General features: G+C 48.4%; 1 protein-coding gene across 1 annotated transcript in view; it reads left to right on the forward strand.

The window, feature by feature from the left end:
- Positions 1 to 21864: 21864 nt before the first annotated feature.
- Positions 21865 to 27556, forward strand: part of ALPK3 (alpha kinase 3) — a gene marked incomplete at its 5' end in the record, with an annotated part of 92699 nt that continues 87007 nt past the window's right edge. Inside the window, one exon of the mRNA XM_084640925.1 lies at positions 21865 to 22040. Coding sequence (XP_084497051.1) covers positions 21865 to 22040 — 176 coding nt within the window. The remainder of the gene's footprint in view (positions 22041 to 27556) is intronic.

Consider the following 27556-nt stretch of genomic DNA (forward strand, 5'->3'; position numbering starts at 1 on the left):
AAAACCTGGGCGTATTAGTCGATGGCAGGATGATGACGAGTGAGGCTCAGATTTTGTCAGCGTTATTTTTAGTTGAAGTCATGGACGGATCACGGGCAATAAACAAAAATTCACAGCCAGTGACCTGTCCCTGATTTTAGGGGCTGCAGGGTACTGGTTCTAGCCCCAGTTGCAGGGCAGGTGCGCACAGTCCTGCCTCCAGCCCTGGCTTCAGCTGCTGACACGTCACGGAGGTCTGGTAAAGTCATGGAATCTGTGACTGCTGTGCCCTCCATGACTAAATCGTAGCCTTAATGATGAGTCACCAATTCATGGGGCAGTGAAAGAAGCAAATGTAATCCTAAAATGTATCAGGCAAGATATTTCCAGTGGAGATAGGAAAGTGTTATTACCATTGTACAAGGTAAGATCTCATCTGGAATTCTGTGTGCAATTCTGATCACCCATGTTCAAGAAAGGTTTCAGAGTAACAGCCGTGTTAGTCTGTATTCGCAAAAAGAAAAGGAGTACTTGTGGGAGAGTGAATTTGTGTGGGGGGTGGAGGGTGAGAAAACCTGGATTTGTGCTGGAAATGGCCCAACTTGATGATCACTTTAGATAAGCTATTACCAGCAGGACAGTGGGGTGGGAGGAGGTATTGGTTCATATTCTCTGTGTGTATATAAAGTCTGCTGCAGTTTCCACGGTATGCATCCGATGAAGTGAGCTGTAGCTCACGAAAGCTCACGCTCAAATAAATTGGTTAGTCTCTAAGGTGCCACAAGTACTCCTTTTCTTCATGTTCAAGAAAGTTGATTTTAAACTGAAACAGGTGCAGAGAAGGGCTGCTAGGATGATCAGGGGAATGAAGAATCTATATTATCAGAGGAGGCTAAAAGAGCTGAAATTGGTTTAGCCTAGCAAAACAAAAGCTGAGAAGAGATCTGATTGATCTCTATGAATACATCAGGAGGAAACACCAGGGACGGAGATGAGCTACCGAAACTAAAGGACAACATTAGCACAAGAACAAATGCATATAAACTGGTCATGGATAAACTGAGGCTGGAAATTAGAAGGTTTCTAACCATCAGAGTAGTGAGGTTCTGGAACAGCCTCCCAATAGGAGTAGTGAGGGCAAGAAAACTGACTGGTTTTTAAATGGAGCTTGACAAGGTTCTAAACAGGATTACATGACGGATTGCCTGTGGGATTCAGTGAGCCATGAGGTCCCTTCCAGTTTGGTGTTCTGATGTTCTTATTTCACATGGGCAAGCCGTGATGTAGTCATGCAAATTGCATTGTATGTATTATTACAAGTCAAACAACCACAGCAAATGCAGGAATCAGGGTGGCCTGCACAAGCAGGACTGCAGCAGGCATCTATATGTGTGTGATACGTCTCACCCTGGCACTAGCAACACTGTATATTCTGCTGCCCTGACATGATGTCCTGGGAGGTGTGCTGCCTGCCCGGTGCCCACGTCCAAGATGTTACGGAAAGGTTGCCAAGGCTTATCCAGCCCTCTGACCTCTACTCCACACTGACATGGGCACTAATGGTATTGTCATGTATGACGCTGAGAAGATCAATAGTGACTACAGGGCTCTGGGTGCAAAAGTGAAGGATTGGGGGTGCAGATTATGTTCTCATCCATCCTTCCAGTTGAAGGTAAGTTCCCAGGCAGAGACACACACATCCTGGAGATGCATGCATAGCTGTGCACATGGTATCAATGGGAGGGCTTCGGTTTCCTTGACACAGGATGCTGTTCTGGGAAGAAGGTCTGCTGGGAAGAGTTGGGGTCCACCAGACCAAAAACGGGAACAGCATCTTTGCACAACCTAGCGAGGAGGGTTTTAAACTAGGTTCAAAGGTGGCAGGTGACAAAAGCCCATAGGTAAGCATTAAAAAAGACAACCTTCATACAGGGATAGATGTTGGAGGTTCATGGAAAACCCTAAACTTAGGGCGTGGAACCGTACCCTTAAAAAGCTTAAGAGTCGGGAGCACTACCTATAGGAATCCTAAACCTAGGGCAGTGATCCGTGCCCATAGGAACTGCAACCCTAGGGCAGGGAGCCCTACCCCTAGGAACCCTAACCCTAGGGTGGGAAGCCTTATCCATAGAAACCCGAACCTTAGGGCAAAGCGCCCTACCCATAGGAACCCTAACCCTAGAGTGGGGAGTCCTAACCATAAGAACCCTAATCCTAACTCCAAGAGGCCTACTCATGGGAACCCTAATGCTAGGGCAGAGAGCCGTACCAATAGGAATCTTAAACTTTACTCCAAGTGGCCTACCGATAGGAACCCTAACCATAACTCCAAAGCTGCCTACCCATAGGAACCCTAACCCTAGGTGGGAGAGCCCTACCCATGGGAACCTTAACCCTGGGAATCGCAGCCTTACCCATAGGAAACCTAATCCTAACTCCAAGTGGCCTACTCATAGGAACCCTAACCCTAGGGCAGCAAGCCCTACGCATGAGAACCCTAACCTTATGGCGGGGAGCACTCCACATGGGAACCCTAACCCTAACTCCAAGTGGTCTACCCATGGAATCCTAACCCTAACTCCAAGTGGCCTAACCATAGGAACCCTAACCTTAGGGCAGGGAGCCCTACACATGGGAACCCTAACCTTATGGTGGGGAGCCCTACCCCTGGGAACCCTAACTCCAAGAGGCCTACCCATAGGAACCCTAATATTGGGGAAGGGAGTCATACCAATAGGAACCTTAAACTTTACTCCAACTTGCCTCCCCACAGGAACCCTAACCCTAGGGCGGACAGCCCTACCCATGGGAGACCTAACCTTAGAGTGGGGACCCCTACCCATGGGAAGGCCAACCCTAGAATGGGGAGCCTTATCAATAGGAACCCTAACTCTAGGGCAGGGAGCCCTAACGATAGGAACCCTAACCCCAACTCCAAGTGGCCTACCCATAGGAATGCTAACCTGAACTCTTAAGTGGCGTAGGCATAGGAATCCTAACCCTTGGGCGGGGAGCCCTATGTATGGGAACCCAAACCTTAGGGCATAGAGCCCTACCCATAGGAACCCTAACCCTAGGGCAGTGAGCCCTACCTATAGGAACTCAAACCGTAACTCCATGTGCCCTATCTATAGGAACCCTAATGCTAGGGAGGGGAGCCGTACCAATAGGAACCTTAAACTTTACTCCAAGTGGCCTACACATAGGAATACTAACCATAACTCCAAGCTGCCTACCCATAAGAACCCTAACTGTAGGGCGGGGAACACTACCCATAGGAACCCTAACCCTAGGGCGGGGAGCCCTACACATAGGAACCTGTAGCAGGGTGAGTACCCACTCCAGCTCTGAAGGGGTTAGAAAAGCCCTGCAGAGGGCTAGGGCTAGGGAAGGGAGCAAAACCCTGGCTGACTGGGGGAAGTGGTGGCAGCTGTGGACCACACCCCAATCAGGGCCCAGCTGGCTCTATAAAGGCTTTGAGCCAGATGCTCCAGTAGAGATGCTCTCTAGCTTGGAGAGAGAGGGACCTGACTGCAAGGACTGAGAAAGTACCTAGACTGGGAGCAGGGCTGGGGAAGGCCAAGGGAGCTGGGAAAACCCCAGGCTTCAGACCTGGGAAGGTCTATTAGGTATGGGGGTTGCAGGGGCAGCCATGGGTAGGCAGAGACAGCAGGTCCAAACGCCCTTGCCTGAGATCAGTGGCGTATACTGCAGTCTGCCCCAGGGAGCGGTGGCTAGTTGGTGACTGGCAGTAGCCTAAGACTGAAGTGAGGTGGGGATAGTGGGTGGGGGTTCCCCTGGGAGGGGGAGACCCAGAACTGTGGGGGTACTGCTGGGGGCAGCACCCATGACTAGAGCACCAGGGTCCAGGAGGGATATGGGGGCCAAGGGTGGTGAGAGACTGGCCTGAAGGTGGTGCTCTGGAGGCTGGATGCTAATTCCCTGAGATGACCAGCAGGAGGTGCTGCTGGGTGAGTCTGTACCCTGTGACAGAACCCTTACTCTAATTCAAATGTTCCACCCCATAGGAACCCTAAATCTAGGATGGGGAGCTCTACCAATGGGCCTCCTAAACCTATCTCCAAGGGGCCTAACCATAGGAATGCTAACCCTAGGGCCAGGGCCACCCTTAAGATTTATGGGGCCCTATGCAGTATTATTAAACTGGTGTCAGACACAGGGGCAGCAGCCTGGGCTCATAGCCCAGGGGAGGGGGGTAGGAGGGACAAGGCAGCAAGTATACCGAGCCGCCTGGCCTGCCTCATGGCGGTGGAGTGTTACAGTTCCCCACAGAGACCCTCTCCCTCACGCAGAACGTGTGGCCCTGGTGCATTTGGCTCTGTGAACACGGCCCCTGCCTAAGGAGACTGCAGCGCATGCTGGGTGTGTGGGAGCTGACCCGCTCTTACCTGCTGTCCTGGGCGATGGGTAAAGCTGCCGCTTGGGGAGGCTAGCTCCCCAGCCCACCACTTCTGCCTGTAGCTCTGCCCATACTCCCCTCCTGCTCTGCCTCAGGCCCTGCCCCCACAGCCCACTGTCTCCCTCTTCTCTCTCCCCCCCCCCCCCCCGGCCTCACCTCTTTCTAGCCAGGTCCCTGAACCCAAATGAAGCAAATGACATTTGAAAAAAACACTCTTCTGCAATTTCTTTCTCAAGAAAATGGAGCATGTTTTCCACTGCATGGCAGATGGTGAAGACTGGACATGCAGAAGGTACCTAATTAAAAGCCCTAAACTTGAGAATAAAAAATGTCAGTCACAGGTTTTTTGATATACCCTGAAGTTTGTCAGATTTATTTGCAAAACTTTGTAGTAAGGGCAAGTCAGCTGTCCTGCTGAATACAACATGAAATATTATGGAATACATGATGCAGCTCTTCTCAGTTTTATGTTTTCTTAATCAGTATTTCTAAGCTGATTTTATATTGTACTCTTAAGCCTTCATAAAGTAATCACTCCAGTTTACTACATATTTAACTCACTGAAACAAAGACATTATTTTAAATTCATCAGTCATAGAGGTTTAGTGTGTTCATAACAATGTTCACTGCTTTTAGAAAAAGGGAACACTAATTTACTTTGTGAGAGCTCCATAACAATAGACATGTTTATGAAATTTCACCAATTTTAAAAAATATATTTCCAAAGATTTTTAGGCATAATAAAGGATTTTATATCTTACTAAGGTACTGACTTTGCTTGCGGGTTCTCCTAAAACTAGTTCATTAAATAGTCAGAAGTAAAGAAAGGGAAACTTGTTTGTCCAGCTATCTGGAAGGAAAGGGGTGTTGTCCTTTGAAGGGCTCGCTTAAACAGGGGGGTGAAGAGAGAAAGGGATGGACAGAGACTTTGGAAACAAGTTTTTTGTACTATAGTAGTGTCATAAATATAAAGGGAAGGGTAAACCCCTTTGAAATCCCTCCTGGCCAGGGGAAAGCTCCTCTCACCTGTAAAGGGTTAAGAAGCTAAAGGTAACCTCGCTGGCACCTGACCAAAATGACCAATGAGGAGACAAGATACTTTCAAAAGCTGGGAGGAGGGAGAGAAACAAAGGGTCTGTGTCTGTCTCTAGTCGTTTTTACCGGGGATAGACTAGGAATGGAGTCTTAGAACTTTTAGTAAGTAATCTAGCTAGGTATGTGTTAGATTATGATTTCTTTAAATGGCTGGGAAAAGAATTGTGCTGAATAGAATAACTATTTCTGTCTGTGCATCTTTTTTGTAACTTAAGGTTTTGCCTAGAGGGGTTCTCTATGTTTTGAATCTAATTACCCTGTAAGATATCTACCATCCTGATTTTACAGGGGGGATTTCTTTATTTCTATTTACTTCTATTTTTTATTAAAAGTCGTCTTGTAAAAACTGAATGCTTTTTCATTGTTCTCAGATCCAAGGGTTTGGGTCTGTGGTCACCTATGCAAATTGGTGAGGCTTTTTATCCAACATTTCCCAGGAAAGTGGGGGTGCAAGTGTTGGGAGGATTGTTCATTGTTCTTAAGATCCAAGGGTCTGGGTCTGTAGTCACCTAGGCAAATTGGTGAGGCTTTTTACCAAACCTTGTCCAGGAAGTGGGGTGCAGGGTTTTGGGAAGTATTTTGGGGGGAAAGACGCGTCCAAACAGCTCTTCCCCAGTAACCAGTATTAGTTTGGTGGTGGTAGCGGCCAGTCCAAGGACAACGGGGGGAATATTTTGTACCTTGGGGAAGTTGTGACCTAAGCTGGTAAAGATAAGCTTAGGAGGTTTTCTCATGCAGGTCCCCACATCTGTACCCTAGAGTTCAGAGTGGGGGAGGAACCTTGACATGGTGGCATAGTGGTGGGATTAACCTGAAATCCAGTTTTCAGGTTAATCCCACCACTATGCCACCATGTCAAGGTTCCTCCCCCACTCTGAACTCTAGGGTACAGATGTGGGGACCTGCATGAGAAAACCTCCTAAGCTTATCTTTACCAGCTTAGGTCACAACTTCCCCAAGGTACAAAATATTCCCCCCGTTGTCCTTGGACTGGCCGCTACCACCACCAAACTAATACTGGTTACTGGGGAAGAGCTGTTTGGACGCGTCTTTCCCCCCAAAATACTTCCCAAAACCCTGCACCCCACTTCCTGGACAAGGTTTGGTAAAAAGCCTCACCAATTTGCCTAGGTGACTACAGACCCAGACCCTTGGATCTTAAGAACAATGAACAATCCTCCCAACACTTGCACCCCCACTTTCCTGGGAAATGTTGGATAAAAAGCCTCACCAATTTGCATAGGTGACCACAGACCCAAACCCTTGGATCTGAGAACAATGAAAAAGCATTCAGTTTTTACAAGACGACTTTTAATAAAAAATAGAAGTAAATAGAAATAAAGAAATCCCCCCTGTAAAATCAGGATGGTAGATATCTTACAGGGTAATTAGATTCAAAACATAGAGAACCCCTCTAGGCAAAACCTTAAGTTACAAAAAAGATGCACAGACAGAAATAGTTATTCTATTCAGCACAATTCTTTTCCCAGCCATTTAAAGAAATCATAATCTAACACATACCTAGCTAGATTACTTACTAAAAGTTCTAAGACTCCATTCCTAGTCTATCCCCGGTAAAAACGACTAGAGACAGACACAGACCCTTTGTTTCTCTCCCTCCTCCCAGCTTTTGAAAGTATCTTGTCTCCTCATTGGTCATTTTGGTCAGGTGCCAGCGAGGTTACCTTTAGCTTCTTAACCCTTTACAGGTGAGAGGAGCTTTCCCCTGGCCAGGAGGGATTTCAAAGGGGTTTACCCTTCCCTTTATATTTATGACAAGTAGTTAAAATTAAAATGTGTATTTTAGATAAATGTGGTCTTCTGAAAGATTTATTTTAAAAACTAGATGTCCGAAGATCCAAGCATTTAAGACTAAAGATGAATACTCAGATTGTGCATCTAAAAATCTATGCGAGGATTTTTTTAGAGATGTGATTTTATAATCTTTAGCAACACAATGAAGTATTTTTAAAGCAAATTTTAAATTAAGATCCTGTAGACTAACATGTTCTGAGTAAATATTACAATAATGCACAACTGTTTTTGTCAGTAAATTAAGAAACTGACAGTATATACCCAGGGGTTGGCAAATGCCTGTTTGGATTCATTACCACTTGAATGGTTCTTTAACAGTTTTAAGGTTGTGCTAATAGGTCTAGCAGGCTGGAAGCCTTTTTCACTTTTAAGTTACTAGATCCCCTTCAGAGGAAGACTCCCCAGGCTGCAGCAGCCAGCTGTGGTGGGAGCCTGCAGGAAGTGTTAAAACAGGAATAGGAAGAGGCGGGAGGATACACATGAAGACGCAGGGGTGCCCCCAAATTATCAGGTGCTCTACACAGCCGAGTATGCCTTAGGACGGCCCTGCCTAGGGCAGGGAGCCCAACCCATAGAAACCCTAAGCCTGACTCCAAGAAGCCTACCCATGGAAACTGTAACCCCAGGGTGGGGAGCACTATCCAGGAGAAACCTAACCCTGAGGCAGGGAGCCCTCCTCATAGGAACATGAACCCTAGGGCAGGGAGCCCTTCCCATAGGAACTCTAAGTCCAAGTGGTGTAACCATAACCCTAACTCCAAGTGCCCTACCCATGGGAACCCTAATTCTAGGGCAGGGAGCCAAACCGTTTAGGGTCATAGGAGCAACAAGAGGGAAATGAGGGAGGGAATCTATTCAACTTCTTAGATGTCTATATACAAATGCAAGATATTTGGGGAATAAAGTGGAAGAACTGGAAGTATTAGTACATAAGCTAAAGTGTGACTGAATTGGCATCACAGAGACTTGGTGGGAAAAGTCTCATGACTGGAATATTGATATAGAGGGGTATAGGATGGACAAGGAGGAGGTGTTACATTATTCATTAAAAACATATACACCTGTTCTGAGGTCCAGAAGGCGGTGGGAGGCAGGCCAGCTCCAAGTCTCTGCGTAAAGATGAAGGGGGTAAAAAATAGGGGTGAGTAGGGGTTCTACTATACACCACCAAATCTGGCAGGCTCCCTACCCAGCTCCGTGTGTTCCTGCAGCTCCTAGGTGGCAGAGGGGCCACGAGGCTCTGCGCAGCTCCCATTGGCTGGGAACTCTGCCTAGGAGCTGCAGGGCCATGCCAATGGGAACAAGGGAGCCCCCACCCCGAGGTAAGTGATTCTCCCTCCCACCCTCAACTGCTGAGCCAGCCCCCATCCACACACCCAAACTTGCTGCTGGCCCCTGCAGAAGTCACGGAGGTCAAGGAAAGTCATGGAATCCGTGACAGACTCGCAGCCTTAACCATGGGATGTGTGCCCAGAAATCTTAGCACCACATCTGAATGGACACATTGCCAGTGTGGGCACGAGACATTGCAGCAATGCCCACAGCATCAACTGTTAGTCTGTAGTGTGGCCACTTACCCTTGGGTAAGCAGGGGATTTGTCCCACTGTAGTAGGGGACTTTCTCTATGCACACTGTACCCCCAGCTGAACAGAGTGAAAAAAGGATCCGAGTCCCTGCCCTGATTCACTTCACCCCGGTACCTGCCCACCTTGACCTTCCCTCCCAACCCACCTGTGAGCAGAACTCACACAGGGAAAACTGAGACCAGGGGCTCCTGGGTGTTTACCTCAATCTCTCTGTGAGCAACTCTGGGCAGGGACGAGGTTGCTCTTCAGGATATGCCTAACTCGCTTGTCACCCTATTAACCTGCAATCACTGCAATTCACTTAAATATACATACAATGTATTTACACCAAAACTGTTTCTTTGGGGATTAAAGAACGCTTCACGGTGTCAGGCCTGTGAGGAAATTACTTGGGTGCAGTTCAATGCAGCAGTCTCTAAAGTGCAATACACTTACGGTTACAATACATTTACGAGTCTGCTGTCTCTTTCCTGGACAGGATGTGCTGCTGTGATGCTGCTGATGGCACTCTCCCAGGATGGGTTTGGGCTCTAGGTGACAGGACCCGTTCTCCACCTTCAGTTCTGGCCCTCCTGTCAGGCCACCTCCCTCCCTGGGTCTGGCACTTAATGCCCTCCCAATTGGCAATGTCCCACTCTGGGTCCGGCTCTTAACACCCTCTCCACAGACTTTGAGAAAGGGGCCTGTCTCTCCCCATCTCCCATGACCAGTGCACATGATCCTGCTGCGACAGCAGGAGACTCATCCCACCACTATCACTACAATGCTTCTCTGGCTCCGGCTATTGATCTGGGCTGCTGCCCTCTCCCCAACTCACCTCTGGCTCTGGGTTGCTGCCCTCTCCCCTGCTCAGCTCCAGCCCGGCTGCACTCTCTCTCACTCTGCTTTACTCTGCCCTGACAGGCCCAGCAGCAGCTCACGCAGAGCTCTGGACTCTTGATTTCCTCATTGGCTTGCCCACCCTGTCAATCAGCTGACTTGGAGTGCTGGCCTTCCCTCGTTGGCCTGGGGACCTGTCAGCCCTGGGATCCTGGCTCCTCTTTGGCCCTCCCCTTTCTCCTGGTATTGGGAGAGGGCAAACCGAAAACCCCCTAGATTTCAGGAAGTGTCCAACATCCCCTTACCTTTGTGATACCTCCTGTATGCGAGCCTAAGGCAAGACTCGAGTGAATGTGGCCCTGGCCCCTCAGCGTGCTCCTGTGCTGACAGAGGCAATGCCCTGACAACGGAAACTGGTGCCCCACGCACCCGCCCCAGCTGAGGGGTCCAGGTTGATGGAGGACCAGGCCGGCCCAGTGTTTTCCCCAGGAATTGAAATTAGGGGGGTGTTCAAAAATACAGGGGTGAGGTGAGGACCAATGAGGGGTGAGACTGTTAGGGTGAAGGTGGGCTGTATGACAGCATAGTAAAAACTGAAAAATGTTTCACGACCATTTTATTAGATTTAAATCATCACACAAATTTAAGTTGGCTACACTTAACACTTAACCTACTATCTGCATTCTTCTTGGTTTCTTGTTGTAATTTTGTACAACTCTGTTAATTAACTTCTCAAATGCAGTGCATTCATTTTTGATGGTTTCTCATGTGTCCGGTACTTCCAGTCCTTCATGATATGCTCATGATCACGCAGAAAGCAACTTCTTTCAGAACACAAAATTCTATTGAATGAGGAAAAAGAACACTCAACTGTAGCTGTTGTAACTGGGGCTAGAAAGAGATGAATTTCTACTTCTTTCATGTCAGGAAACATAGAACAAAAATTGAGTCAAACCACTAGTGATGATAAAAAAAATTGAAGTCAAATCTTCGTTTGTTCATCATAGGATATTCCATTCTGTGTTCAAATTCTCTATTCTGTCCTGATCACATGGCAGCCCCATTGCTGGTAGTGCCTCACTCCACTCATCTGTCAGTGTTTTATAAGACAGGCACCTGTAAAAGCTACGTAAAGGTTGATAGAATCCAGAAGTTGGTGTTGTACAGATGTAAGAATCAAGTCTGTGTACTTTACTTTTTCAGCTGGCTTAACAAAAACTTTTTGTCCCCTTCATTTAAGTGTAAGCAGAGTCAGGATGAGCTCCACCCTGACATCTGGTGGTGAGGTGTGGCTAGTTGTGGAAAAGAACTTCAGGGGCTGATCTCATTTGCATAGGCACACCCACCCCGCCCAGAATGAGGCCACAGCTGCCCAAATGGTCAATTTGGCTGCTGTGGGATTCCCAGTGTCTCTGTTATTGGGGCAGGAAGAATAAAATGTTATTACCCTGACTATGGGAATCAAGGACAGTGGAACTGCACTTTGCCTTTTGTTATGATGGAAGGATTCGCCATCAACTAAGTAGCACTCGCTAGGCAAGGGACATGGGTTCCAAAACTCTGTGAATTGAGAGAGGCTGGGGACAGGCATTAATACCTGGTGGTATAGGCCTTACATGCTAATCGCACTTCCTTCTCTCTCCACTGTGGAATACCAGAGCTAATTTTGATTCTACTAGGAGTCTAGCTATAGGCTGCTGAGCTGAATTCCCTTTGGGCTAATGGTGCACCAGCACTGAGGCTCCCCTACTACAAGCTGAAATCACAAAAGAGCTGAACTTACTAAGAGCTGAAATCACTGAGCGTTGTGTTAAGTAGTGGGGGAGCCTGAAGATATATGGTGGAGCAGTTTGCGGGACGGCGAGCAGAGCGGCTGGTGGAGCAGAGCCGTTTGTTGGATGTCTAGAGCAGCCCATGGGGTGGCTGGCAGAGCGGAGCCCCATGGAGAGGTGGGGCCATCAGCTTTAGACCATGTAAGGTGCCCCTTACTCCCCCCCCCCCAAATCTCCACCCAGGTTGGGAGGTAAAACTCCGCAGATAAACTTTTGAACTCTGGGGCTGCCCTGACCAGGGACAGAGACTTTTGGGACTTTAGGTGATTTGGGTTGCTGGACTCAAGAACCAAAGGGAAAGGACATGCCTCAATTTGCTTGGGATGGGATTTTTGCTCATGGGTTGTGTTATGAATCCTGTTGGTGGTGTTTCCCCAACATAATGCCACATTGTTTCTCTCTGTTATTAAAAGGCTTTTTGCTACACTCAGACTGTGTGCTTGCGAGAGGGGAAGTATTGCCTCTTGGAGGCACCCAGCGGGGGTGGTATATATTTGTCCCAGGTCACTGGGTGGGGGCTCGAGCCGGTTTTGCATTGTGTTATTGGAATGGAACCCCTAGATACTGAACCCGGCCCTTGTTGCTACCAACTCTGACAGGCAGAAGGGTTACATAAGGAGCCAATATAAATGCTCTAATTAGTCAACTTCTGAACTGAAGTCTGTCTTCCAGTACATTTTCAATGGATATCCCTCTGATTGATCCAAGTGTAGCTTCCATTCCTGGACAGAAATCTACTACTGTTGTAGCAGATACTTGGATGGCATTGTTTAATGACCCAAGTGGTTTCAACAGTAGACTTACAAGAGAGAACGGTGATTGTCTTCTCTGAACTTGGTAGCAAAAGTAGTCCACCAGCCTCACTACTTAGATCCGTCCCATCTCGGTAGATACTTTCCAAAGCCAATAATAATGGTTGCAGTAATTTTAAGACAACAGCCAAGGATTGCTTATGGTTTTCCAGGTTGGACTACTTTGAACTTCAGTCCCAGTGCATCTTCTATATTTTCCAAGATGTTCAGTCCTTTTGGACTCTAGCTGAAAAAAAAAGTATAATGAAGACATTAAATTTATAGCTTTTAAAATGCCCTTTGAAAATTCTGCAGCTCTAATAGGAAAATAGAGCTAGCTGGAGTAGATGGCCTCTGCAGTGTGTATAGGAGAGATTAGAGTTACACTTTTTTCTGAGCAAAGCTTGTACTCCACTATGTTTTCCAGAGAAGTTTGCAGCTCCATCAAATGCACAAGCAGCCATCTGTTTGGGGTTCAATTTACAAGCATTTAACTCTTCTAAGGGTATGTCTACACTACGGAATAAGGTCGAATTTATAGAAGTCGGTTTTTTAGAAATCGGTTTTATATATTCGAGTGTGTGTGTCCCCACAGAAAATGCTCTAAGTGCATTAAGTGCATTAACTCGGCGGAGCGCTTCCACAGTACCGAGGTTAGAGTCGACTTCCGGAGCGTTGCACTGTGGGTAGCTATCCCACAGTTCCCGCAGTCTCCGCTGCCCATTGGAATTCTGGGTTGAGATCCCAATGCCTGATGGGGCTAAAACATTGTCGCGGGTGGTTCTGGGTACGTATCGTCAGGCCCCCGTTCCCTCCCTCCCTCCGTGAAAGCAAGGGCAGACAATCATTTCGCGCCTTTTTTCCTGAGTTACCTGTGCAGACGCCATACCACGGCAAGCATGGAGCCCGCTCAGGTAACCGTCACCCTATGTCTCCTGGGTGCTGGCAGACGCGGTGCGGCTTTGCTGCACAGTAGCAGCAACCCATTGCCTTCTGGCAGCAGACGGTGCAATATGACTGGTAGTCGTCCTCGTCGTGTCCGAGGTGCTCCTGGCCACGTCGGCTGGGAGTGCCTGGGCAGACATGGGTGCAGGGACTAAATTTGGAGTGACTTGACCAGGTCATTCTCTTTAGTCCTGCAGTCAGTCCTATTGAACCGTCTTATGTGAGCGGGCAGGTGATACGGACTGCTAGCAGTCGTACTGTACCATCTTCTGCCAGGCAGGCAAGAGATGAGGATTGCTAGTAGTCGTATTGTACCATCTTCTGCCAGGCAGGCAAGAGATGAGGATGGCTAGCAGTCGTACTGTACCATCTTCTGCCGAGCAGCCATGAGATGTGGATGGCATTCTGCACCGTCTGCTGCCAGCCAAAGATGTAAAAGATAGATGGAGTGGGTCAAAACAAGAAATAGACCAGATTTGTTTTGTACTCATTTGCCTCCTCCCCTGTCTAGGGGACTCATTCCTCTAGGTCACACTGCAGTCACTCACAGAGAAGGTGCAGCGAGGTAAATCTAGCCATGTATCAATCAGAGGCCAGGCTAACCTCCTTGTTCCAATAAGAACGATAACTTAGGTGCACCATTTCTTATTGGAACCCTCCGTGAAGTCCTGCCTGAAATACTCCTTGATGTACAGACACCCCCTTTGTTGATTTTAGCTCCCTGAAGCCAACCCTGTAAGCCGTGTCGTCAGTCGCCCCTCCCTCCGTCAGAGCAATGGCAGACAATCGTTCCGCGCCTTTTTTCTGTGCGGACGCCATACCAAGGCAAGCATGGAGGCCGCTCAGCTCACTTTGGCAATTAGGAGCACATTAAACACCACACGCATTATCCAGCAGTATATGCAGCACCAGAACCTGGCAAAGCGATACCGGGCGAGGAGGCGACGTCAGCGCGGTCACGTGAGTGATCAGGACATGGACACAGATTTCTCTGAAAGCATGGGCCCTGCCAATGCATGCATCATGGTACTAATGGGGCAGGTTCATGCTGTGGAATGCCGATTCTGGGCTCGGGAAACAAGCACAGACTGGTGGGACCGCATAGTGTTGCAGGTCTGGGACGATTCCCAGTGGCTGCAAAACTTTCGCATGCGTAAGGGCACTTTCATGGAACTTTGTGACTTGCTTTCCCCTGCCCTGAGGCGCATGAATACCAAGATGAGAGCAGCCCTCACAGTTGAGAAGCGAGTGGCGATAGCCCTGTGGAAGCTTGCAACGCCAGACAGCTACCGGTCAGTTGGGAATCAATTTGGAGTGGGCAAATCTACTGTGGGGGCTGCTGTGATGCAAGTAGCCCACGCAATCAAAGATCTGCTGATATCAAGGGTAGTGACCCTGGGAAATGTGCAGGTAATAGTGGATGGCTTTGCTGCAATGGGATTCCCTAACTGTGGTGGGGCTATAGACGGAACCCATATCCCTATCTTGGCACCGGAGCACCAAGCCGCCGAGTACATAAACCGCAAGGGGTACTTTTCGATAGTGCTGCAAGCTCTGGTGGATCACAAGGGACGTTTCACCAACATCAACGTGGGATGGCCGGGAAAGGTGCATGATGCTCGCATCTTCAGGAACTCTGGTCTGTTTCAAAAGCTGCAGGAAGGGACTTTATTCCCAGACCAGAAAATAACTGTTGGGGATGTTGAAATGCCTACATGTATCCTTGGGGACCCAGCCTACCCCTTAATGCCATGGCTCATGAAGCCGTACACAGGCAGCCTGGACAGTAGTCAGGAGCTGTTCAACTACAGGCTGAGCAAGTGCAGAATGGTGGTAGAATGTGCATTTGGACGTTTAAAGGCACGCTGGCGCAGTTTACTGACTCGCTTACACCTCAGCGAAACCAATATTCCCACTGTTATTACTGCTTGCTGTGTGCTCCACAATATCTGTGAGAGTAAGGGGGAGACGTTTATGGTGGGGTGGGAGGTTGAGGCAAATCGCCTGGCTGCTGGTTACGCGCAGCCAGACACCAGGGCGGTTAGAAGAGCACAGGAGGGCACGGTACGCATCAGAGAAGCTTTGAAAACCAGTTTCATGACTGGCCAGGCTACGGTGTGAAAGTTCTGTTTGTTTCTCCTTGATGAAACCCCCCGCCACTTGGTTCACTCTACTTCCCTGTAAGCTAACCACCCGCCCCTCCTCCCTTCAATCACCGCTTGCAGAGGCAATAAAGTCATTGTTGCTTCACATTCATGCATTCTTTATTCATTCATCACACAAATAGGGGGATGACTACCAAGGTAGCCCAGGAGGGGTGGTGGAGGAGGGAAGGAAAATGCCACACAGCACTTTAAGCACAGCACTTTAAAAGTTTACAACTTTAAAATTTATTGAATGACAGCCTTCTTTTTTTGGGGCAATCCTCTGTGGTGCAGTGGCTGGTTGGCCGGAGGCCCCCCCACCGCGTTCTTGGGCGTCTGGGTGTGGAGGCTATGGAACTTGGGGAGGAGGGCGGTTGGTTACAGAGGGGCTGCAGTGGCAGTCTGTGCTCCAGCTGCCTTTGCTGCAGCTCAACCATACACTGGAGCATACTGGTTTGGTCCTGCAGCAGCCTCAGCATTGAATCCTGCCTCCTCTCATCACGCTGCCGCCACATTTGAGCTTCAGCCCTGTCTTCAGCCCGCCACTTACTCTCTTCAGCCCGCCACCTCTCCTCCCGGTCATTTTGTGCTTTCCTGCACTCTGACATTATTTGCCTCCACGCATTCGTCTGTGCTCTGTCAGTGTGGGAGGACAGCATGAGCTCGGAGAACATTTCATCGCGAGTGCGTTTTTTTTTCTTTCTAAGCTTCACTAGCCTCTGGGAAGGAGAAGATCCTGTGATCATTGAAACACATGCAGCTGGTGGAGAAAAAAAAAGGGACAGCGGTATTTAAAAAGACACATTTTATAAAACAGTGGCTACACTCTTTCAGGGTAAACCTTGCTGTTAACATTACATACATAGCACATGTGCTTTCGTTACAAGGTCGCATTTTGCCTCCTCCCACCGCATGACTACCCCCTCAACCTTCCCCCCTCCCTGTGGCTAACAGCGGGGAACATTTCTGTTTAGCCACAGGCAAACAGCCCAGCAGGAATGGGCTCCTCTGAGTGTCCCCTGAAGAAAAGCACTCTATTTCAACCAGGTGACCATGAATTATATCTCACTCTCCTGAGGATAACACAGAGAGATAAAGAACGGATGTTGTTTGAATGCCAGCAAACATACACTGCAATGCTTTGTTCTACAATGATTCCCGAGTACGTGTTACTGGCCTGGAGTGGTAAAGTGTCCTACCATGAAGGACGCAATAAGGCTGCCCTCCCCAGAAACCTTTTGCAAAGGCTTTAGGACTACATCTAGGAGAACCGCAAATGCCAGGGCAAAGTAATCCTTTCACATGCTTGCTTTTAAACCATGTATAGTATTTTAAAAGGTACACTCACCAGAGGTCCCTTCTCCGCCTGCTGGGTCCAGGAGGCAGCCTTGGGTGGGTTCGGGGGGTACTGGCTCCAGGTCTAGGGTGAGAAACAGTTCCTGGCTGTTGGGAAAACCGGTTTCTCCGCTTGCTTGCTGTGAGCTATCTACAACCTCCTCCTCATCATCATCTTCTTCGTCCCCAAAACCTGCTTCCGTATTGCCTCCATCTCCATTGAAGGAGTCAAACAACACGGCTGGGGTAGTGGTGGCTGAACCCCCTAAAATGGCATGCAGCTCATCATAGAAGCGGCATGTTTGGGGCTCTGACCCAGAGCGGCTGTTCACCTCTCTGGTTTTCTGGTAGGCTTGCCTCAGCTCCTTCAGTTTCACGCGGCACTGCTTCGGGTCCCTGTTATGGCCTCTGTCCTTCATGCCCTGGGAGATTTTGACAAAGGTTTTGGCATTTCGAAAACTGGAACGGAGTTCTGATAGCACGGATTTCTCTCCCCAAACAGCGATCAGATCCCGTACCTCCCGTTCGGTCCATGCTGGAGCTCTTTTGCGATTCTGGGACTCCATCATGGTCACCTGTGCTGATGAGCTCTGCATGGTCACCTGCAGCTTGCCACACTGGCCAAACAGGAAATGAGATTCAAAAGTTCGCGGTTCTTTTCCTGTCTATCTGGCCAGTGCATCTGAGTTGAGAGTGCTGTCCAGAGCGGTCATAATGGAGCACTCTGGGATAGCTCCCGGAGGCCAATACCATCGAATTGTGTCCACAGTACCCCAAATTCGAGCCAGCAACGTCGATTTAGGCGCTAATCCACTTGTCAGGGGTGGAGTAAAGAAATCTATTTTAAGAGCCCTTTAAGTCGAAATAAAGGGCTTCATTGTGTGGACGGGTGCAGGTTTACATCGATTTAACGCTGCTAAATTCGACCTAAAGTCCTAGTGTAGACCAGGGTTTAATGTAGACCAGGACTAAGACGTGAGTTGTCAGAAATGCAGCCGATTTGTCTTCTATACCAGAACATCTAGAAATTCATCTACTGGCTTACCACAGACATCAAGATAACCTACGCAGTGACTTAATACTTGACACCCATTTGCATCGGTTCATTCATCAGCCATATATGCACATTTTTAGAATGAGGTGGGAGAGTTCTTCACTTTTTCAACTGCTGAGTCTTTCACTGTTGCACTGCATGCTTCTTATCAGTCAGTTGAGTTTCTTGCAGAAAGATAGTGAGCATTTGCTGGTCTTGGTTGGAACAAGTGTCCAACTTCAGGATGAACAAATGACAATGCACTTAACATTGGCCTCCAGTTTGTAGTGTGTGATGTCTCTTGCTTAAAGAGAAAGTATGATGTGACCGCCACGTTTGTTTGAATAAACAGTCTCCAGCATTTTTAACAGCCTCATTAAGTACTTCTAAAGTTGGCTTTGACAATGATTGGCTTTTAAGGTTTTCTGCATGTCAATGCAGTCCAGAGAATTGGTGTTTTTGCAGCCTTTCCACATAGTTTGTCAGCATTGGCTTTGCTAATCGGTGTAGCAAACCAAGCTCCTCCACTTTTATTATATAAATCCATGGTATGCTCACCCCTTGAATTGTGAGTGCAGTTCTGGTTTGCCCCATTTCAAAAAAGATCTGTTGGAGTTGGAAGAGGTACAGAGAGAGGCAACTAAAATGATGAGGGGTATGGAACAGCTTCCATATGAGGAGAGAATAAAAAGACTGGGACTTTTTAGCTTGGAAAAGAGACAACTAAGAGGGGATATGATACAGGTCTATAAAATCTTGACTGGTGTGGAGAAAGTGAATAAGTTCCTTCACATAAAACAAGAACTAGGGATAAATGAAATTAATAGGCAGTGGGTTTAAAACAAACAAAAGGAAATACTACTTCACACAACACACAGTCAACCTGTGTGACTTTTTGCCAGGGGGTGTTGTGAAGGCCAAAACTATAACAGGGTTCAAAAAAGAACTAGATAAGTTCATGGAGGATATGTCCATCAATGGCTATTAGCCAGGATGGGCAGGGATGCAACACTGTGCTCTGAGAGCCTCTGCTGGTCAGAAGCTGAGAGTTGATGACAGAGGATGGATCACTCAATAAATTGCCCTGTTCTGTTAAATCCCTTTGAAGCATCTGGCATTGTCCACTGTTGGAAGACAGATTATTGGGCTAGATGGACCATTGGTCTGACCCAATATGGCCATTCTTATGTAAAATTAATTATAATGTTTAGTACAGAAACTCCACAAGATAACAACCTCTCAAGATAATGATCTTGGCAAATAATGCATTTTTAAAAAAAATCTTGGCCTACTAGGAAATGTATATTTATATAAGTTTCTTAGACACAAATCTAGCATTCTGGAGCAAAGTCAGTAAAACACAGCCCAACAAACAAATGTTCCTTTAATATGTCCCTCCCTTCTCCCTCTACTACACCCCACACGTAGTTGTTGTCCTTGGTCAGTGAAGACCCACAGTTCAGAGGTGCTTTCGCATGAGTTCACCTCCCACCTCCCTTCACATGAGTTGCACCTTGCTCATTCCTCCAGCTGCTTGCCACTTGTTCCGGCTGCTTACTCTGGCTGCTGTTTGTCATGCCACAATTCACTCCACCACTCCATTGCCGCTGGCCCTGTGCCATCTCCTTCTGCTGCCACTGTGACCTCTGTGAGTCGGTCTCTTGAGGTTCCACCCAGCTCTCAGTGATTTCAGCTCTCAGTGGGGGAACCTCACAGCGAGTGCAGGCTGGGCTGTCTTTTCCACAGACATGCTGTCCTGCAGGAGGTCTAAGCACTTAGACCTGATTATTAGTGATTTCAGCTCTAGTGACCACTTAACAAAATAAAAAAGATTCTCTATAGAGTCTAATAAGTTCTATCTTTACATAGGGGAGAGGAGCAAGTCAAATAGTGCCTGTGACTCTTCGGCACAGACCACACCACCAAGCAAAACCCCTGTCCCGTCCCCCCAACTCTTTCCACTGGGATCTGCCATCCAAACCCCTTGCTTAGCAAGTGCAGTTCAGCTGAGGGTGACCAGTGCTTAATTTGTAATGAAAGAGGTGACAGGGCTCAAGCAAGTTTTTTTTACTTGCAAAACTGATGTGGCAAGCCCACAGGTCTCCGGGCTATGAACTGACAAGCCTAGAGGTGCTGGGGCTCTGCCCTGGCAAAAATTAAGAATTGAGGATGACCCCTCTCAATCAGGACAGGCTAAGCACAGTTCTGTTGCCCTTTACTCCTACAATAAGGATAACAACATTTCATGACACCCCCCCCACACACATTCAATACTAAAATGATTTGTATCCCAACACCAGCCAAAATTGATCACCTGGGCAGCACAGTTCTGTCTGCTGGATATCTAGGACGAGTAGGTGAGTTCATGTAAATACAGTCTGGTCCTGAAGCCTTCCCCCACTCCCCCGGCTCATCACTAGCTGTCAGGGGAGAGAGTTCATTCAGACCTTGCTTACAAATCATAATTTGAAATTATAAGGTTGGCCAACATTGCCAAAACAAATGTGCCAACATTGTCAGAAAAAACAAGAGCTGGGTGAAGAAGCTAGTCTTTGTTCATACTTTCAAACCTATTACACTTTTTCAGGTACACCTATTTTATCATATACTATATATATATATATTTTAAAGTGTGTATTAATGTTTCATTTTCAATTCAAATTTCCAATGACTAAATTGACAACACTGCATAACTACTAGTTGACCACTGGGGGGGGGGGCTATTTGGGGAAATTCTGGGGGTGTAGGGAAATCCCTACAACCCACTGCAGAAGGCACTGTTTTGAGAAGTGGCCTGGAGGTCAGAAAGCCAGGGAGGCTGAGAGAGAGCAAAAAGAAAAGGAGTACTTGTGGCACCTTAGAGACTAATAGTCCTTTTTCTTTTTGCGGATACAGACTAACATGGCTGCTACGCTGAAACCTGTCAGAGAGAGCAGTCATTGGCCGGCTAACGGGGCTGGGTTAGCTGGCATTAGGCTGTAGCCTCATTTGATAAATGTAACAGGAACCATGGGAGACAATGGACCCTGACCCTGTCATGTGATGAGGTAATAACCTTGTCACTCCAACCAGGTCATGTGCCTGGGACCAGACAATACAATTCAGCCTTATACCCTTATTACAGCGGGAAGGTCATGGGAGATCCCCAGTGCTGGGGAGCAGAGAGGGGGAGTAGGGTGATCCTGTGGCCCAGGTGAAGGGATGGATGGGCGAAGGGGAAAAGAATCCTGGGGCGCAGACAAGGAGAGGGACAGGAGGTGGTCGAAAGCAGTGCCTGGGTGGGGAGGGGTCCCAGTTCCCACAGCTGGGATGGGAGGAGGATATTGGTGTCCAGGCAGTTAGAGGAGTGTGCGTGGAGCTTGGCACCCAAGCAGGGCTCGGAGTATGTGCCTGGGGGGGACCCCAGTGCTGTGGCAAAGGAGGGGAGTCATGGTGCCTGGGAGGAATGGGGCTGGGAAGAGGAGGTTGTGATGAAGTGGCTGGGGGTCCCAGTGGCATGCTGAGGTTTGAGAGGGACTTGGTCCTGGATGTGAGGGGATCATAGTAAGGTGGCTCCCGATGGCCTGCCTGAAGAAGTTCCTAGTCTGGGGTGGGGGGCGGGTTCTGGAGCCAGGGTTCCGGGCGGTCCTTGTGCCCAGTGTCCAAGTATGGGGATCCCGGTGTCCAGTGCGGGAGGTCACGGTGCAGGGGTCCTGGTGCCCAGTGTCCCAGTGCGGGGATCCCGGGCGTGGGGTCCTGGTGCCCAATGTCCCAGTGCGGGGCTGCAGGTGCTCGGTTTGGGAGATCCCGGTGCCGGAACCCGGCTGCGGGGTGCCCCAGGCTGTCCGGCTCCGAGTGAGTGACAGCCCCATGTGCGGTGGGGCGCGGCGCCCGGGGCCTGGAAATGCTGACAGAAGCGCTGGTGTCTAAAAATAGCCGCTGATGGAGCGGGGCGGGCGCTACGCAGGGAGCCGGGGGCGCAGGATAGGTCGGGGACCGCCCCGCGGGCAGCCCGCTCCCCCAGCGCGTCCCGGGACGCGCAGTCCCCCTGTCGTCGGGGCTCCGGGAGGGCGGGCGCCGCCGGGTGGAGATGGGCTCCCGCCGGAGACCCCTGAGCCGCTCCTACTCGGGCAACGGGCGCTACTCGCTCTACAGCCCCAGCAGCTCCCCCGGCCCCGGGGCGGAGAGCGAGGAGGGCGAGGGCCCCGGCTGGAGCGCCCGGCCCGACAGCCGCAGCTACCTGCTCAGCATCCGGCCAGAGAACAGGTGGGGGCCGGCCGGGGGTCTGGGCGCTAGGCTTGGCGGGAGCCCCGGCCCCGACGCGGGGCTGGGTCCGAGCAGCGGGGCGGGGCGGGGGGGCAACTGGGTGGCGGGGCCGGGGAAGGGGTTGGGTGCCAGGCTGGAGGTGTCTAAGAGCAGGGCTGCGGGCCAGGCCGGTGGGGGCGGCGGGGGTGGGCTAAGGCGCCGGGGGCCCCGCGGGCGGGCGCTGTGGCTGCGGGGGAGGCCTGGCGTTGGCCCTGAAGCTCCTTGCGCCCCGCAGCTGCAGCTTGGCGTAGCTCGGGCCTGAAGGACGCTGGGCGCAGGGACTGCCGCCTGTCGGGTCCCTGGCACGTGGGGCAGCAGCCAAGGCTCCCGCGGTGGAGAGGGCCGCCCTTAGAGGAGCACCCACGTGTCGGATCCAGGGTCAGTGCTGGCCAAACCCCAGTGCTTTGTCTCCTCTAGGGCACCTGTGCCCTCCCAGCCCAGCCCGGACTAGCCAGGGTACAGCCGGAGCCTGTCCCCTAGGGAAGTTCCCTTGGTAACTGGCCCAGGTGCAGGACTGGGGCTAAGGCCAGCTGAAGAAAGCCGGGCTGGTGTGTAGGACTCAGTGCTGGGGCCGTTTCTGGAAATGGGTAATCCAGACGGTCTGATGTGTGTGTGCCCTGTGTGTGGCTTTGGGTCATTTCGCCTCTCCCCTTGTGAATTTCCCTGAGTGTGTTTGTGTAACTGCCAGCCATTCTGGCAACCAGTTTAGGTACTATTGGTAGGGAATGCTATTATCAAGGCTTGCCCTGAAGTGTGGGTGAGCTCGCACTGTGCATTACACCCAGGTAACTAACACAGAAACACAAATGGCATCAGTGGGCAATAGCAATGAATATTGTAGGAAGCAGAAGAGCAGTAGCATGCTCCTTCTAACTGTAATGGGAAATGTAATGGCAGAAAAGCCCAAAAGCCCAGTGCTTCTCTTCTACCTAAAGTGGGTCCCTTTCCCCATTCCCCTGACCCCCAAACAGTTGCTGAGTTTGTGTGGAACTTGGGAAGGTTTGTTGTAACTCTTGTATAAGCACCTAGTAATATACTTTGATGGATGACTTATAAATCAATAAAAAGAATGACACTTTAGGGCCCACAGTGGAGAGGCATTATTCCGATGAGGCACTTGTTTCTGAATGATAGAACAGTCCTTTGGAACAACACATAGCTTTGCACTTAGGAGACGCAAGGGCACTGGCTGGCAGTGATCCTCAAGAGAGGAAGAATGAGCTTGTATTTGGTGTGACAATCCTAGCTCTGTCACAGATTTCCCGGGTGACTGGGCAAGCTGCTTACACAAACTGAGGGCTGACTTTGCAAACTCAGGTACCCAATCTGCCTCCTGGAATCTGTGCTCCTTATGAGAAGAGAAGCAAGTGCATTGTTGCTGCCCTCTGCTTCAGTCTCAGGTTGGGAGGGGTAACTCCTGTGAGTGGTGTTCTGGTTTCATTGCTGGTGGAAAGCTGAGGAGCAGGAGGTTGGATTTGTATCTGGAATAAGCTCTCCCTCCTGCTCTCTGGAATCTCATTCTTGTTTAGAATGTCCTGATTTTATAGGGACAGTTTTGATATTTGGGGCTTTGCCTTCCATAGGCACCAATTACCCACCACTCCATGTCCTGTTTTTTCACACTTGCTCTCTGGTCACCCTAGTCTTGTTATGACAGCTCCATTGTACCTGAGGGGTGCAGTTTTCTTGCAAGGCTTCTGTGATGGAGAGGAGGAGATTCCTTTGGTAGCTTGGGCCCACTATATGGTGGAGTGATACATGTATGCCACAAAGTCCCTAAAGTTGCATAGCAGTAACCTGTGATTCACAGTATCAAATGTTGTACATATGTCCAGTAATGAGCACAGAGATGTGCCTGCTGCCCATGGCTGAGGAGATCAGTGTGATCAAAGAGCTGTGTCCCGCTCTACAGCCCGTGGGAGAGGGCTCCAGGTCATGGGTGAAAGGCAGCTACTACTGGAGTTGGCTCTTTAGTAGTGTCTTGAGTCTTGCCAAAAAATGGCAGCTTAGACACTGGGTTAGTGGGTTGGAAATCTGATTGTGTCCAGCAATTGCTCCTTAAATGCTCTTGGCAGAAGAGTGAAAAGTGTCATGATGTTCTGGTCATTTGTCTCTCAATGACTGTCAGAATTGCTCTGCTTACAGGTAAAATCATCTGCAATCCTTACAAACTCAGCCTGGGCTCTGAGACTGACACTGGGTTCTCTGCTTCTCACGTGTCCAGACTCTAATCAATACCCTGCAGGCCAAATTATGCATTAAACCTCATCTTTGCAACCTATGAATGTTATGAAGGGGCCAGTAGAAGTTGGCAAACAATTGTCTTAATTCACTGGAAAGAAAGTAATTGTTTGCTACATTTTACAGGAGTAAAAATACGAGTTGAAAATTAGGTGCTGAGGGAATTTGAAGAGCAATTGTTTATACATAAAACAAATTCATGCATTTGAAGCAGGAATCTTGTGAGAATTTTAATTCAATATTTAATTTAATCTTGTGAGAATTCTTCACAGGGAGTGAAGAAGCACTTAAGTGGGATAAGAACAGTGCAGAGAGGACAAATTGCATCAGTCTTTGCCACACAGGATGCTAGAGGTACCTACCTCAAACCTATACTTTTTGGGTAATAAAGAGGTACTAAGAGAATGAAGTGTCAAAAAGAGGTATTGGAACAAAGTCATAAATAGCAGAATAACAAGTCATCAAAACCAGATAATACATGCCAGAGTTCTGAATGAATTTAAGAATGAAGTGGCTGAGCAGATACCAAATATTTGCAGTCTCATTTAAAACAGTTACTATACCAGAGAAATAGGTATAATATTTTCATTCTATAATGTGGGAAGAAAATGAATTAGGGGGACCGGAGAATTACAGATCTGTGAGGCTTCCTTGGTGTGATAACTAAAATAAAGGAAAAAGTCATGCCTTTGCAATCTGCTAGAATTCTTTCAACTTTACTGGATAAAGGAGAGCTGATTGCTCTAATGTATTTGGACTGTGAAAAAGTCTTGGACAGTTCTTCACAATTGCTAGTAAGAAGACTAGGGATAGGTCTTCATTGTCAAAACACTTGTGGTTTTACAGGTTGAGCTGACTTCAGATGGTTATCTTGCTGTAAAATCCCTCATGGAGACAAGGTCCTCTATTTGGGCTTATCTACACTGGTACTTTACAGCGCTGCAACTTTCTCGCTCAGGTAAACCTCCCCCCCGAGTGCTGCAAGTTTCAGTGCTGTAAAGTGCCAGTGTAGACAGTGCACCAGCGCTGGTAGCTACGCCCCTCGTGGAGGTGGGTTGTTTTTTTTATAGCGCTGGGAGAACTCTCTCCCAGTGCTATGCCGCTACTCAGCGCTTTCACATTGCTAGTGAAGACATGCCCTTGGTTTACTGCAGTATAGGTAGGTAAAGTCAACTGTTGGTGGAGGGGGAGACAGTATTGACTTCAGTTAACTACCTGTGCCTTGCCTCCACTAAGATTTCACAGGGAGTGTGTGTGTGATCATCTCACTATAATTTTACTGCTAAAAAGGGGTGTTGACATAGCCTAGGTAGTCATGAGGAGAGAGATGTAAACTACTGTCCTGGATTAGAAACGGGCTAAAGCAGTAGGAATAAAGCCTTTTCTTCACTAGGAAAAAAGATGTGTCACTGTGCTAGCTAACTAAAGATAGCTAACTTGAGGTAATTCTTAGTGAAGACAAGGCTGTTGGTAGTTTTCACACAGTAGCACGTCAAGGTAAACTTTAATTCACATGAAGACTACAGACTCGCTTGCTTTCACTGGGATTTTAACGTGAGTTAAGAACACATCTATTTTCTAGTGAAGAGACACGGTCAGTGGTCAGTTTTCAGCATGGCAAAAGGCTAACGGTGCCCCAAGGATTCTGGGGTTGGCGGCAGTAAATATCTACCAATTATATACAGAAAAATCAAAAGAGCATGAAGATTGGACAGTCAGGAGCTCAAAAGTTGGGAAGTGTCAGAATTAGGGTTGCCTGGGCACCCTACTCTGCACAGTTTGTGTTATGATGCACTCTCTAATTACATGATCACATGCTGTTATTTCCACAAGACTGCTGCCTCACCCAGTGCACAGGACAGATGGTGCTCACAGAGTGGCTAGCTGTTCAGTATTTATTATTCCCGTCATTCAGTATGATCTCAGGCTAGATATATTGCACACCCTCCAAAACCAGACCTGAATACAGAATTAATTTCTTCATTTTTATGGTGGCTGTCTCCACAGTATCTGAATACATTATGAACATTAATGAATTTATTCTTACCACCACTCTGGTGAGGGGGTGGTATTATCCTCCATCTATAGCTGGGAGCTGGAAATAGAAATGATGTATAAATCATTCATTGATTTGGTGGGGGTGGTTTGTTTGTTTTATTTTGGGTGCCCAACATGAGGTGCCTAGGGCCTGGTTTTTTTTCCCAGAGAACTTCGTATGTTCAAAGCACAGCTCCAGTCAGTCGACTTTTGCAGCTGCGAGTGCTTCTCATTTCTGCAAGTTAGGCCTCAAGTTGGGCACCTAAGAAAATGAGGCACACACGATTAGTGACCACTTGGGAAAACTTTGGTTTAAATGGATTGTCCAGCATCACACAGGAACTCTGTGGCAAAGAGAAAATCCAATGCTGCTGATGGCATGCAACTGCCCTAACCACACAACCATCCTTTCTCCCTGAAATCACCTGCCTCCTTCCCAACACACCTTATTTCTGCAACAAATGAGGCAGGGATCCTACAGCCAACAGTCTCCCTCACTATACAGCCCTGATTCATTCCCTAAGCACTGTCCATCCTGTGCACTGAGGGCTTGACCTGGCTCCCATTGAAGTTGATGGCAAAATTCCCTTGTCTTCTGTAGTACAGGGTCAGAGACTGAATAAAGCAAGGTACTGTGGGGAGTAAATAGTTTGCAATCATGTAATTAAAGACTGCGCCCTAACAAGATTGAAAAGGGAGTGAGCCATGATGCTGTATCGCTTGTAGATGACCGCTATTTAGTTAGTCCAATCTAGATAAGACTAAGGAACTTCAGAAGGACCTAAAAAGTTAGGTGAGTGAAGAGCAAAATAGCAGACAGAATGCAATATTGACACATGCTAGGTAATGCATATCTGAATTACTGATCAACGCTTCTGGGTTCTTAATTAACTGTAGGCACTCAGGCAAACTCCCTGGGCATCACTGTGGCCATGTTAAGGAAAACTTCGGGTAACTTCACTGTGGTAGTTAAAAAAGCAAACTAGATGTTATGCTTTAAAGAAAGGAATAGATAACACTGACAGTACAATGCCATTATATATAAATCAGGGGTGTCCCTTGACCTGGAACGCTGCATGCAGTTCTCCGCACCCTCACTCCAGAGAATTAGAAGGGGCGTAAGATGGTGAAAATCATTAGATGCATGCAGGTTTCAGAGTAACAGCCGTGTTAGTCTGTATTCGCAAAAAGAAAAGGAG

The sequence above is a fragment of the Lepidochelys olivacea genome (genome assembly GCF_965140295.1).
Source record: "Lepidochelys olivacea isolate rLepOli2 genome assembly, chromosome: 10".
NCBI classification, from domain to species: Eukaryota; Metazoa; Chordata; order Testudines; family Cheloniidae; genus Lepidochelys; species Lepidochelys olivacea.